Source organism: Lonchura striata, chromosome 5, assembly GCF_046129695.1.
Source record: "Lonchura striata isolate bLonStr1 chromosome 5, bLonStr1.mat, whole genome shotgun sequence".
NCBI lineage: Eukaryota > Metazoa > Chordata > Aves > Passeriformes > Estrildidae > Lonchura > Lonchura striata.
The window spans coordinates 36,711,882-36,727,486 of NC_134607.1; the positions used below are offsets into that span (position 1 = coordinate 36,711,882).

The 15,605-nt window shown below is 36.3% G+C and overlaps 1 protein-coding gene across 4 annotated transcripts in view; it reads left to right on the forward strand.

Moving 5' to 3' along the window:
- DOCK4 (dedicator of cytokinesis 4) overlaps positions 1-15,605 on the forward strand; it is a 221,515-nt gene that overhangs the window by 156,143 nt on the left and 49,767 nt on the right. For all 4 annotated transcript variants that reach the window (XM_021545259.3, XM_021545261.3, XM_021545260.3 and 1 more), the window contains exons 25-27: positions 1,497-1,631; positions 5,585-5,683; positions 11,870-11,964. In XM_021545259.3, coding sequence (XP_021400934.1) covers positions 1,497-1,631; positions 5,585-5,683; positions 11,870-11,964 — 329 coding nt within the window. The remainder of the gene's footprint in view (positions 1-1,496; positions 1,632-5,584; positions 5,684-11,869; positions 11,965-15,605) is intronic.

Here is a 15,605-nt window from a genome sequence, read left to right on the forward strand (position 1 = left end):
AGCAATTAAAGTTGCTTCATCAGTGATTTGATAAGGATGTGGCTTGCACCATTGGCACTGTAACAACATATTCCTTCCAGCTGCTCCTGGATAAGTATAAAATCTCATCACAAGACAAAGTGGTAGATACTAAAGCAGAGTTGTGGTTTTGGCCTGGGAGAAAGCCTTACATATCTGGTCTGAATTTCAGGAGATCTTCCATTTGGAGCCACCAAGCCAGAGATGTGCACAATTACAAGTGGATATCTACATAAAACTCTCCCAAATGTTCAGGATATGCAGCTACTATTTTTAGTATTCTTTGAGTAATTGAGACTATTAACAACTTTGTGACTTTGACATGTTTCTTTGGTACATCAGTACAGATTTCAGACCTGCTATTATAATCAAGTTGATTTGGAGATTGAGGGAACAAGTGAATTTGCAGTAAGGCAGCTTTGAAAGTTAAGGCTGCTGCTCAGTCCAGAAATAGTTTGTAGTAGTAAAGAGAAGGGTCCTCTTGGTGGATGCAGTTCCTAAATATACTGTACTGTCTGCTTTCATAAGAAGCCAGTTTAACGGTTCTTTGATGCTAGATGAAGTGACAGAGGATATGGCTTGACACTAGATTCAACTTAAGTACAAAAAGGAATTTTGAGGTTTTTTTACAAATCATATGCTTTAGGGTGTCTAGAAAGCAAAATAAAACAAAAGAAAAAACCCACATCACTCCTACTCCTCAATGTCAAATATTTCTGTGAAGAAGGGTCATGTTAAAAGGGTCATGGATAAAATTGATCAGATTAAGATAGTGGTTTCTGTTGCAGTGGAGTCTTAAAACAGTCTTGAAGCAGGGAAAACATATTTCCATCTGAATTAAGAAGGAGAAGTAACTACAACTTGACTTTATCAAGTGTTTTCCTGCTTGTAACTGAGGTATCCATGGTCTGTTTTGGGAGTGAAGACTTTGATTCCTTTGTTTTGATGTTGTGTACAAGCAGTTGCAGGCTCACATAAATGACTAATTTGTTTGTGCTACTCAGCTGCTGGGAAGCAGCGTAGCTGGGCCTTACTGATGAAGGTTGAGCACCATCTGCTTATTTCTGGTGATAGTTTCAAAGTAAACCAGGATTTTGCTTTTTGGATTTTAAGCCTTTCTTGGCAATTTTCCCAGAAGATATATGAGTGTTACCTATAGAAATCTTGCCTGAAAAGTTTTTATATATTATTTACTACTTTCCTCTACATGTCAAGTGAAAATAGAGCTATGGTAATTTGATAAACATTTACATATTCAAAGTCAACCCTGTAACTGTCCTCTGTGATGTAATTAATGGAAAACTGTTAGGAGAAAAATGAATAGAATTAAACTATATCTGAATTAGACAATAGTCCTTGTTTCTTGAATGTAGCATTCATTATGAAACTGTAATTAGTTTCAAAAAATACATCAAAGGAATTATGCTTGTGGTCATATATCTATTTTTAAATCTTAAATGTTTTATTTATTATTTAAGGAAAAATCAGTCTTGGAAGAAATTGATGTGATAGTAAACAGTCTGCTAGATATTCTATTAAGGACCATACTAGAGATCACCAGCCGACCACAGCCATCAGGCTCTGCTATGCGACTCCAGTTTCAAGATGTGACTGTAAGTTTCCTGCAGTGAGAAAGCTCACAATTGTCACTGGTTGGACTACTAGATTTCTGAATATATTGTCTTTGTATTGTAATTCACAGTGTTAGACTTTGTGTATAAAAGAGAGAATGAGGATGACAATGAATCCTTCCTTGCATTCTACTCATTTGTAGTGGAAATAGTAATTTCTTTTCATTTAGTTTTTTTGTAGATTGTGCCCAAAAAAACCCAAAGCAAAGCAAAAAAACAAGCCCAAAAGATAACATTTCTTTTGAGACTTTCAAGTTAGTAATTATTTCAGTATGTTACTTTTGTTTGCAATATAATAGCTTTCTGAAACTCTCCTTCAGTTTGAATTCCTGAAAATAGAAGATTATCAATCAATAATAGTTCTTAAAATGCATATATTTTTTTCATGATGAAACAACTCTAAAGATGTCTGCAGAATCTGTGATAACTTGTGCTAATCTAAATTTATTACTTGAGAGGCATTTTGTTCTTCTCTGGGCTGAGCATTTGAGCTTTGTTTTTGTCACATGAAGCTGAGTATACAGGATAGATTTAGAAGATTAGCAAATGATGTTTTGGAGAACCTGCTATGGAAATTAGAAGGTTGAAACACAGGCATTTATGGAAAAGTCAGTGATGAGCATTGATCAAAAAAATGAATATTTTGCTTTGTTTGCAGCAAGGTTTTCACTTTGCTTTTCAAGGTCGAATTGGTTCTAATATAGCCAGAGATGTGAACCCAAGAAGGTGTGAGGGGCCAGCATTTACTGCAGAAAACATACTATGCTGAGTGATTTACCATCTCATTATACATTTATTAATTAATTGCTCAGTGTTTACACTGTAACAATTTTTGTTAATGAATAGAGGGTTGCTTTTCAAACCAGAATTTCCTCTGAGATCAAACATTTCAAAAGCATTTAATAGCTGCAGAAGAAAAATATGTTGCTGTTTTTTTTTTTTTGCTTCTTTTCTCTTTTTCTTTAGACCCACTGAAAGCAAACCATATATGGAGTGTTTTATGGAGCTGATCAAGCTCTGTGATAAGATAACATCATGGTTAATCACTGTGGTTCAACAGCAATATATATATAAGATTTTGGGAATTTTTTTTTTAAATTACAAAATTGTAAATGTATGCTGTGTGGTATATCAGGCCACCACAAGAAAATCTAAGCTGAAGAAAGGGTGGTAATGTTAAACTGTTAGTGTAGCAAAGCTCTGATTTTATTGGCTTGTTATGAGATATCCCTTGCTTGCAGATTAAGTTTTCATTAAACACCATGACAGCCTAATTCTTTTACACCATCAAAAAATTAGACTCAGAAAGTGCTTTCAAGTTGAAAAAATTTCTATTATACATCAGAAAAGCCATGTTATTGTCACTGCAGGCTCCCAAAGAGTACATAATGTGGAAGTGACTCACATCACAGCATAAGGCAATTATATACATTTATGTAGAAATATCATGCAGTATGGGCTTCTGGCAGCACATGGGGCCAGATTCTTGGAACTATTTGTAGAGCATGTATGACAAAGTACTCAATGTGAGTACAGCAGTAGTCTGTTCCAGTACATTGCCATTATTTCAAACTGCATGTGCCATAAAAAATTCTTTGCGAGATGTACCATGGGAGCACACTTAATAAAATTCTCCCATAGTTTTGAATGAGACATAGTCTTCCTTATGGAAGTAGTCCCAAACCTATCTGAGTGTGGTTTCCTAGGCTCATGTGTCACTTTTTTTGTTCACCAAGAAGCAGCATCAGATCAGGCAGCGCTGGGCTTTGTGCTGCCATGACTCCACCATTTCTCTCAAGCAGCTTTGATAGCTGGATATCATTTAATTTTCAGTCAGCAGCCTTGTTTGATGGTAATCTGCAAGGTGGGTATGAGGCTTTAAACTGAGCATGAATCAGACACAGCTCCAGGGTGATGGTGTTGCAGATGTTCCATTGGCAAACATGGAATTTAATGCAATGGTGAAACTGAAACTTGTAGTTTGGTTTGTTGCTGAATTAGATGTTTGGACTTCCTTAAAGAAAGAAAGCATTTGCCTATAAAGGATTGGCAGAAAGCAGTCCAATTAAAGTGAACTTTAATTGATTTCAGATCTTGAAAGTTCAATCTCTCAGAACCTAAATGAACTGGAATTTAATTGAAAGCTCCATGGCTTTTAATAATTATGCTCCTGAAATAAGACACAAAAAAATTCTTAAGGAATCTACCTAAGTGATTTTAGTATATTGCTTGGCTTGACTTTTGACACTGGAATTGGACCCTAAATGTTTTTAGCAAGATTGTTATGTGTGTAGAATTTGCTTTTGTGCATGATTTGAAAGTTAATCTGTGGCCAACACTGGCAGAAATCCTACAACATAAATTTTTATGTTGAATTCAACAAATGAAGCTGAATGTGCATTGTGATTTTAAAAACCGGCCTGTGTAGCTACCTATATTCAAATTAAAAGCTCAAATTTAGAAGTAAGTTAACAATTAGTTAAAGTGGATACTTTTATAACACTAATCTGTCAACCATAATAGTACAGCACTCTATAATAGATTGTGATTTTTAAAATACTACTATATAAGTTGAAACAAATGTGGGAACATAGAAGAAAGGACTAAAAAGGACTGCTTAAAATGCCTAGGCAGGGAAGGAGTTTTGTCACTCAAGCTAGCAATTTGGTATACAAATATTCACAAGACAGCAGCTGTAACCTTTATGTTTATGCCCAGGGCATGAATATTAAGAGATTTTGTAGCCTTAGGATATTGTTTTGATATTGTGATTCTATGCTTCTATTAATGCTATATTTAGTGTGAAACAAGGGGAAGTAAGAAATTTAGAATCATTACCTCAGTGCAGAAGTATCACCATGTTGCCAGTGAAAGCCATCACCTCACACCAGTGTACCAGGTATAATCACAAATGAATCACGCCTCCCAGTGTAAAATATAGAACAGCTATTCATGTGAAAACATACTACTTCATTTTAATCTTATTTTCTGTTTTTAATGAAAGATGGAGGGAAATCTTCCCAAAATTTCACTTGGTGAACTAACGAAAGACACCATTTTAAAGTACTGTTATCACTTGTCTTCTCAGATCTCATTCTCCATTCCTGGTACAGGCAAAAATATATTTCCCATTTTTTAGAAAGCTTGTGAGATTTCAGAATTGCTCTAAGTATTGGGATGCAAACCAGACCTTTGACTCTTCCCTGTCCTCATCAGTTCTGCAGTCAGACCTGATTGATACCATTCAGTGTTTTTAGCCAGTCCAAAAGTGAATAAGCAGACAGAAAAGGGTGAATAGGAGAACCTGTTCCTTCCTTTGATATCTTGGTTGTTTGACTGCTCATTGCACATACCAGTGCAGTTCTCTGCTCTTTCAATGAGAAATTCTTCTGTAAGCCCAAAGAAATTTCTGATCAAAACATTTTTGAAATCTGTTCAGTCCTAAAAATGAGTTTTCTCTTTGACAAATCTTGGGTTTTTGGGGTGGAAGAATGCTTTAATAATTCCCAGCTAATTTGATTAATTTCTTCCCTAAAGGAAAACAATAGCATTCTTCTCAGAATTCTTGCAAAATATGTTTATTTATATTTGTTTCAAAGCTGAGTTGACTAAAGGTTGTAATTTTAGCAATCTAAGTAATCTGTTTAAAAACAGATACAAGGAAAACAAATCACAAATAAAAATTTTACTGGTTTAGCCCCACTGAAACTATTTAAAATTGATTTTTGTAAGCAAATAAACTCCATTTATGGGAAAAATATTTCCTTAAATGGGAAGAAAGTGCAATCAATGTATTTTCACAAAATGTGGAGTTGAAGCTTAATTGTAGATTAATTTCCCTTGCATTTCTTAATTATTTTCAAGTGCTTATAATATAAGAGTTTCAGCTCAAGTGCGAAAAACATAATATTTCTCCTCTTGGCTTATCTGAACAGGGGGAATTTGTCTCCTGTTTATTGTCACTCTTGCGACAAATGACTGATAGACATTATCAACAGCTTCTTGATAGCTTCAACACAAAGGAAGATCTGAGGGTGAGTAACAGAATTGTTTCCACTTGCTTAGACCTTTTTATTTCTCTTTTTGATTAATCTCCCTTTACAATATCCCTGTGCTTTGATGAATCACTTCAGTATTTGAATGCAATGTGTATTACAGATTAGCTAAGTATTGCACAGCTTTTCTTGGGAACTTGAGTCCACTCTCACAGTGAGGCAAGGCTGTTATTGCTTCTACAGTGACAGCAGAGAGAATATAGATGGAGGGAACTATAAATTAACTTTAAAGCTTTGAACTTAGCCTCCAAACCTCTTTTGAAGATGGTGTCAGCCTAAGGTTACACTGCTCTTCTTTGACTCTTACTGTCAGGCAATTGGGGAATTTTATGTTTGGCTTATTATACATGCTTATTTTTTTCATTTATTAAATTATGTATGGCAATAGCAAACATGCAGCTTGAGAAATGCATAATCAGCTAACTTCATTTTTCTTAGCTGTGCAGCAGGTTCATTGGCAGGAGGACATGTCAGACTTATATAATGTCTGTCTGCTCATTTCAGTCATAGAAAAGAGTGGCTGCGGAGGTCTTTTAAGGCAACTTCTACCAGTTTCATTAATTAAGTTACTGGGTTTGTGGAGATAAAATATTTTTAGTTCCATTATGGAGGAAGGACAGGATTAAAAAACATTTTCTTCAAGTTAGGATTTCCTGCATAAACGTATACACTAAGATTTCTACTCTATTGGACCCTGGAAAGTTATATAGTATCAAATTTGATCCATACAAAAAATCTTGAGTAATCATTTATATACATTATTCAGCCAGTAATCCTGTCCTAATGTGATAATACATTTTAGGCATTACTTCTTAATTGCCATTTGATATACTTAAGTGCTGGCCTGGAATGGCGAGTCTAGTCATAGTGCAACTTCAGATGTACTTAAATTCCTGATAGCTGCTTAGAGCTGAACAGAGCATATCATTTGTGCGTGCCTTTTCTTTGAGTGAGGTGGTCATATAGAGCTTGACAGATAGGAAGTGCTATTATCATAAGTCAAGACCACCACCTCACTCAAAGAGTATAGTGTGAATTATGTTTATACAAGCATACAGCATCTATTTTCACCTAGCACAGTTGCTATCCTTAGGCAATTTTTAGTAAATATTGTGGGACCTAGACATTTTTGAGTGGAAATATTTTGCCTTTTGTGTAAGTTCTGAACAGGTATTCCTAGGGTCTAAGGCTATATTTCTGTTTGATATATCTGTGAAATACCATGTTGCGTTTATTCAGACTTTTCTTCCTTCTAGATTATGAAAAATCTCTGGAATTAATTCTTGAATGGTGTTTGATTTGACACATTTAAATTCCCCCCACGCACATACCCTACTATTATGCAGAGACATATGGAAAGCAGCTGTAGCTGGTGCCATCAGCTATCACAACAGAGGTCTTAAGAACTCAAGTCCAGAGTTTGTTATTTCCATTCAGATCTCATCAACTCAGCATCAGCGTTAGTAGTCTGATCATCATCAATGCAGCATTCCTTCTCTTCTGAATCTTAAATAATATATTGTTTTTCCCCTCTCTTGGAAATATCAAATATTACTGAGAGCAATATGGAAAGATGAGCTCTACTGTGTGAGACCAACACTGCTGTTAATCATGAGGTGATTGCGTATGACTGGGCTATCTAAACCATCTTGCTACTTCCCTTTTTACTTTTCTGCTTTGATTGCTAAGTGTGAAATTTTCTTCACTTTAAGATATCATAGGAAATGATATCAGTATGGTTAAATGAAAATTCAAAAGGTGTTAACATCAGTGATGTTTTTTCCCCGGAAATTCTTTAGAAGCTAAAATAGTAACCTCAGTTAATCTAGTGGCTAGTTGGGATTTAAACTTCAGTGATGATTAACATCAGCTTGCTCTGTTTCTGACTACTCATTTTATCCCTAGTCAGTAGTATCAAAGTGAGTTGGGTCTTCCTGAAGCCACATTATGAATTACAGATCTGATAGGAGTTTTCCAAGGGAAACCTTATCTTATTTATAAGGGATTGTAACCTAGGCTTTTGAGTTGCTTTGTGTTCTGTGTTTTTGCTTTACCTACCTCTGGTTATAATAACTATCTATACTAAATGATTAGGCACTGGTACCATATGGCATTTCATCTTTCAGAGTAATTCTTAAGGTGACTATGTCAGTACTTGCATGACTGTATGTTTACACAGTATTTGTGATACAGTTAATAAAAATACCCCCACCAAATGACTTCTCCAAACAAAAAGTCCCTCATGAAGGTACTTGCAAAGCAGGAAAGGTTTTGCAGTTCTCTCTTTTTTGTAGCAGTCTATACCAAACTTACTAAAGGCTGTTTCCAGCTTGTTAAATAAAGAGAGGCAAAATGGAGACTTTGAAGGAATGACATGTACACATATTTATATGACATGCATCTGAGTGATGACGTAAATAAGTGATTGCTTATGGAAATATTCCCTCTATTTTTTAAATATATTTATCTTAAGTAATTGACATGGTGACTGTTTTTTCAATTTAAGAGAGTTTTTTTTCCACTCAAAGCAGAAGATAGAGAAAACATTTTATGTATAAAAACATGCAAATGAAGTCTAAAAGAACTGACAGGGGTTTCATGGCTGAGTGGTAGAACCAGGCACTATACTTCACTCACTTTTTGAAACCCTGAATTTAACAAGATCATAATTTTAAATGCTTCCTTTTATCTTTCAATATTATTTTAAAGGTATATTCTTTTTGCTTACCACAAAATGCTTTCTACTCCTACTAAATATATTTTACAGTAATTTATAGAACAGAGGCAACTTTCTAGGTGGATATTTTCTGCTGTGGAAAATCTCAAATATAATTTATGACAAAAGGTAACAGTGGAAGTTATGAATAGGAAGAGATAGTGGGAAAGGGAATTTCAAATACTTAGCACAATGCAGCTTTGACCACAGCAAGGTGCCTTTGATCAATATGTTTGGGGTTTTTAATTAATAGATTAAAAGAAGACAAAACAAGTAAGCACATACCAGAAGGCCTAGTTTTTATTCATTGGCAGTGTACCCTACATAATGTGACAGAATAGAGTTTTGATTAAGGGAAAGATAATATTTCATAGGGATGGGTGTAAATCTTACTAGTTCTGTCATCCCTCTCTTTCAGCTCTAGGAGCCTGAGCAGGGTAAAGTGGGTGCCAAACCATAACACCAAGTGGAGTTTATTCCACTGTTCTCTAATGGCCCCTGGGACACAGGCTGTGTGAGGTGACACAGGCTGTAAGGAGAGACACTCCCCTGGGGATGGGGAGTGTCACTAGTGGAGAAGCTCAGTTCTAGCCACCATCCTTCCCCTGCTCTGCAGGGACATCCACTCGCATATGGGACTTCTGAAAGGATGTATTTTGAGGCAGAGGGGTAGTTCTAAAGCCACTTATTTAGGTGACATGTGATGTAGATTAAGAAAGCAGTGAAGCAAAGAAGATCTGGGAAAGGAACTGGCCAAGGAATGGATGAGTTGTCCAGGAATTAACACTGTGGAACAATCCTCTTTCTTATTGGCATTTGGGACTCTGGATGCTCTACAAAACCTTGATACTATGTAGTCTGATAATCCTACAGCGTGAATCAAAGCAGTGGAACATCATGCAATTAATTTCAAAGTGAACTGTTGACCCAAATTAAAATCCTTTATACCCCAAGAGAATCCAATAAAGCCTCTGAGAACTCCAGGTGGGTCTCACCAGGCTGGAGAAGGGGCAGAATCCCCTCCCTTGACCAGCTGCCCACTCTGCTCGTGATGCAGCCCAGGATACAATTGGCTTTCTGGGCTGGGAGGGCACTTTGCCTGCTCATGGGCAGCCTCTCATGCACCCCAAGTCCTTCTTGGCTGGGCTGCTCTGGATCTGTTCCTCCCCAGCCTGTGGTGATACAGGGGCTGCCGTGACCCAGCAGCAGAACCTTGCCCTTGGTCCTGTTAAAACTCAGGGCATTTCCACCAGCTCACTTCTTGAGACTGTCCAGGTCCCTCTGGATGGCATCCCATCCTTCAGCTGTGAAGTTGAAGTGGTGTGAAATAGAACTAAACATTATTGTTTAGTACTAATTTAGTACTACTAAATAAGTACTACTAATTTAGTGCTACTAATAAGATAATATCTTGTATTATATTACAAATAGGACTAGACATTATGTACACTAAGTAGAAATATTAAGAGATGGTATTTAGAGTATGTAAAAGGCAAAATTACTTCTTTTTTGTCTTTTAAGATAGAAGACATATGAGACATTAATTCTATCTGTACTGAACCAACTAAATGTTAGCTCACTTACACTGCCGGCAAAAATGTTTTTTTAAATGTTAAAATCTGTTACTAAATCTATGTTTTGCAGCTAATATTGCTACATTGATGACACAATTTTCTATTTTTTCAGTGAAAATTAGAAATAATTAGCTTGGTATTAATGATTCAAAATGTAATGCCAGTGTCTACATTTGCTTTGTTTAAAAGTTTGCTTAGAATAAAATATGTATTCTGGTTCAAGTCTAGTTACCCAAAGAAATGAAGTACATATGATCTTCCTGACTATTATTTTTAAGAATTTTGAACAAGCTGTCTCAAAGTTGCTATGTTTCCACCTCACACATCCCTTGGGTTTTAAATCTTCATACCACCACTGGATGGTTTTCTGGTTTCCCAATAACAGCCATTTGGCCTCTTCAGTTCAGCAGTCCACTGATGAGATCCCTAATGGCAGAAACATATATTGTGTCTGGACAGCAGATAAAAAGGGAATATGGAAGAATCTGGGATATTATTGAAGGTGCAGCAATGTTCAAAGTATTGCCACGTTGGGATTATGGCACAGAGCTGTGGGATTACTCACAGGGGAGGGAGGTAACCCCTGCAAAATAAAAAGGCAATTAAGTACAAGGTGCAAACCTATAGAACAATGGCTGGCATAATTGTGTTGTTAGTAGAGGTAGGTACTTGTTTTTCAGCAAAGCTGGTCATTGCATTCAAACAGTGCGTTATCTGCAGGGAGTATCATTTATACTCTATAATACAGGTATTTTTTTGGCATCTTGCACAGAAAACAGGTTGTCTTTTTTATGTAATCTCTGGTGGGTGGGTATGGGGATCTCATCTGCCTTACTCAGTGCCTGCATTCGTCCCCCTTTACAGTGATTCTCTAATGAAAGACATCTGTTGTGCAATGCCTGTCATCTACACTTTGATAAATGCATTTGAGAATATATTCTGGTGTTCAAAATTATTTGTATCTTCATCTCATCTGTGTTTCGGGGTAACTCTACAAATGATGTGGGCAGAATGAATACCAAGCATTTCAAGGTCAGGTACTGCACTGATTCTGTTAGATGTGTTTATATCACTTGCCTCATGCTCTTCGTGTTGTCAACAGCTCAATTTTCATACTGAAAGAATACTGGCAGTACTGTACATAGTCAAGATGGTCCCTCGTTGTTAGTTTTATTAGTGAAAATAAAAACTGAAAAAAACCATATGCTGAGAGTAATAGTTTCATTATTTATTAGAGTTACATGACATAGGAGATGATAATGCTAAAAGCTTTCAGGCAGTGCTTTCTACATTTCTACAAAGTAGCTCACAGGTGTTGACTGGTTTTTTAGATCCAGCAAATGAGGCAGAAAGGTTAAGTGACCTGCACAGAGCCAGCCAGCTGCACTACCACCTGAGCATCTCTACTGGAGTCACTGGTCTTTGTCAAGTCAATGACAAAATTGCCCTTACACTCTTTCTGCTGCTTTTAGAATGAATCTTGAAAGCGATGAAAACCTGGCATGATTAAGGAGATATTCTGAACTCTCTGATGTTTGTAAAGTGCTTTTTTGATTTGCAAATTATTCTCAACATTGCATTTCTTGAAGTGTATGGGTGGAAACCAAATGCATCTTTGACATTTCTTTTATGCATTACTGTCAATCAAATGGCACATTATATTATTTTCATCATTTTAAGAAGAAAGGATTAAATCACTATTTGAAAATTCTTGGGAAGTAATAAAAAAAAGCATTCAGAGGTTTATCTATGGTGAAAATAAGTGCAATTGTGCTATTTTTATAATGATTTTTTCCCTCTGATTACAACATTTTTAAAGCTCATTGCTCTTTTTAAAGCAGCAAAGACATATAACTACTTCTTTTCCTTCCAAAGGATTTCCTACTGCAGATTTTCACAGTATTTCGGATACTAATACGACCAGAGATGTTTCCAAAAGACTGGACAGTGATGCGTTTGGTTGCAAACAAGTAAGGCATTTTTAATGTTATTAAAAAGTACGGGTAGCATGCAGAGATCATGATAAAAATAAACTTATATGATGTATGTAATAAAAATTCAATGTATTTTTAATAATGCTGGCTGCAGTTTTACATTTTTAATTTAAGATTTCAACTCTCTGCACTTTTTTTATGTCACAAATTTATGATATAATCTGTACTTCTTTCTGTTCTGAAATTTAGACAGCAAATATAACTGGAAACTCAGAAACGCTTTTACAGAATAAAGCTGCAAAGCACCAACAGCTTTGTTTTCTAAGTAACAAATGACAAGTCTCTAAGGAATTTCTTTTCAAATCTGTTTCTTGAAATTCCGAGTTGGTAAAGATCTGTTTGCTCTCAAGAAAAGTATTATCAACTGTAATATTGTTAAATATGCTTTTGCATGTTTTTTCATTTAGTGTTTGTCAGAAAAGTCACAAAAATCACAAATCAGGAAATGAGGTATGGCACAAGGCAACAGTCACGAAAGGCACTAAGTGCTGCTTAGTGAGGTTTTCAGGTGAAACCTGCCCATCAGCCATTCTTTCTCTGCTCAGACCTTATTTTTAATGGAAGGGCTTCCCAGCATTTCTAAGAAGTAATTACAACAGGTCTGAAACAACATTTTAAGTTTTATTTTTCCGCTATCACCATCTACCCTTTTTGCAACCTTAGCTTTAGATCAGATAACCCATCTGAGCAGTCAGCACAGTTTTACAAACATTGTCAGCAGAAGAGGGGCGTTGTGTTGGGCAGACCTAGGAATCCAGAATGAAGGATTGACTTAAACTTTCATGACACATATTGCAATGCCTGATTAAAATTCCATTTTAGTCTGCATTGTGCCTACTGGCTTCAAGGAGAATTTAAGTTTGTGGTGCTGTACATACTCCTGATAGCAATGTTATTGGTACAATTAAATTTAACAACACTTGGGTTTATGATCTGTATTTGTTATGTGTGTGTATGGATATGCAAGCATAATAGCACTTATTCAAACTTCATAATGACTTGAAACAATTTTTGTTAATTTTTATTACCTCAGTGCTGCTAATATTTTCAAGTTTGAATTCCAGAAAAAAAAAGTCACTAATTAAAGAATGGATATGATAGTTTATTTCTGTGTATGATATTAAATAAGGTATGACTGATACCAGCCTGCATCTGGTAATTATGCTTAAGATATAAACAGTGAAACACAAGAAAGAAGGAAAAAAATAGGAACTTTTTTAGACAAAGTAAATAATCTAAGAAATGTTTATATATTCCAGTAACAGCTGGCTTGGCAGATGGTTTTGCAACAGCTGACATGTATAGAGCTAAGGCTTAGGAATGACCTTGGGACATGTTACGTTGCTGGTGATATTCAGATGATACCAAGTTCTGCAAAAGGAGAACTTTTCTTTTCCAGTATTTCAGTAATCATCACACATCTCCCTTTATTAATCCATGTCATGTTGTTTCTGACCATGTAGGGGGTGAGTCTATGCCCAGTTTTGTCAGGCAAAGAAGACAGGCAGAAGCTGACAATAATTGCTGGTGGGGATTGGCCACAAGGAGCTCATCAGACCCACCAGCTGATCCTGAAAACACAGTTGCATAAGAACTTTTGCCCACTATAGCAAGTGGGCTATAAGCACATTTTTACCAATTCAACTTTCAATAACTGCTTGGCTAGGAATTTGTTCCTGTGTGGAGGAAGTGCTAGTTGGCTGTGAAACAGGGAGCTGACCAGGTGTATTTAAATGTGTGCTGAAGGCTGAAGCCTCATTATTCCTATGTTCCTATTCTGTTTCTTTTTGAGGCAGCAGAAAGGAAAATGTGCTTTTACTCTCTCATCAGCTTCAGAAAAGTAGTCTTTCCAGAGCTGTTCCTGAATAGGAGCTTCTTCCTTTACCTCGTGTACCTCACTGCAGTGGCAGTGACTGCCATCCTTCATCTTCCTCAAGGTGCTCAAAAGCACAGAGTAGTAGCTTTGCTAGAATTGTTCCAGCCCAAAATCTTTATATGCAAAGGAAAGAGCCTAGAGGCAGGATGCAAAATTAAGGACTGCCTTCTCCACAGAGAGGAGTGAGCTGTTCTTCCTGAGCTTCACTTCATGTGCCAGAGCACTTCCAGGGATCTGAGACTCTTCAGAACTGAAGGCAAAACTTCTTGAACTCTCTGATCCATTCATGTGTAAAAGAAAAAGCTAGAAGGTCTAGCCCATCTTTTTAAGAGCAGAATTAAGTGATCCAATAACAATTTGGGTCTTTTCAAACTTCTGCTTCCCAGGAATAAGCCAGGTGCTGTGTTTCCTGTATCCCATGGCTGCCTCCTGATCTGTCTGGCCTTTCACTCGTGAGACTGTGGCTCGCCTGAAGGCAGTGTGTGTGTCACCACATCACCCATCACTGCCGTCACACCAGCAGCAGCACTGGTTTTCTCCCTGTCCCTAGAGTGATATAAGAAGTCAAACTGTCTGATATTTACAGGAAGAGGCATTTAGCCTGTCTGAGCCTAGGGAAGAAATAAGTTTTAGCAAGGATATAATAATGAAATAAGCTTTTCTGGGGAAGAAAATACTTTTTTTTCTCCTCTTACTTATGTGTGCAAACTAGAATTACCTGAAATATTTCTAAGTCTTAAAATGCCATAATTCTTACAATATACAATATTTACACATAAATGGCTCCTAGGGGTTTTTCTTCTTTCTAGTTGCAATCTTTTCAGTCATTATGTAGTGTCTGATACCTGGATGCTGTCTGTGAAATTTAAAAAAAACACCAAAACCAGAAGATACTATGAGCTCGAGGAGTCAAATCTATAACTCCCCAGAAACTAAGATGTTTCATGATGACACATGTATGAGCTATAGTTCTGAATGTTCTGATGTCCAACGTGTGAAAGTATTAATGTGTGAAAGTATTAACTGACTTCTAAAATTTGAGAAATAAGGTAACATTTAAAAAGGCAAACTTAGCACTAAAGCAGAGAAACTGATTTTTGAATTGTATTTTGTAATGGAAAGAAAACATGCAAAAACATCCTTAGCTTCTAACAGTTAAGAGACAGAAATAACTGTTTAAAGCTTCATTGCCCTGTAATATCTGAGCTAATCATCATGAAGGCACGAAAGCAAAATAATTACTTATGGTTATTTAATATTTCTAGCATGGATGTTACTACTGAGTGACAAATATGGCTTTATGTTTACTATGGAAAATATTGTTTTAACTTCTTTCATTCTAGAAGTAGACTTTTTTTCCTACATCAATTAGGTAGTATCTAGCTTCTATTTGTAACTGCAGAGGAGCACCACATAATACAGGAAGATATCTGAATCAGCTGCATAGTGCCAGAGAGAAATACTAAATTTTATAGCAAAATATGCCTGACTAAAATTGAAGCTTCTGGAGAAGACCTTCACAGTTTCAACTGGAAGTCACTGTGTAATGGTCACTGGCTTCAGTTACCTTAAGGTTAGGAGAAGAATGACTTGTCTAATACTTTATTTGTCTGGCATCTTTTGAAAGCAATTAACAGAATCAGGTATGTCATGTTATTAACAGTTGAGGAGGGACTTGAAGAGCAAAGGAGCTTCAACTACTTGCTGAGCAAATCTTTGATATTCATAGTGCCTATGTATC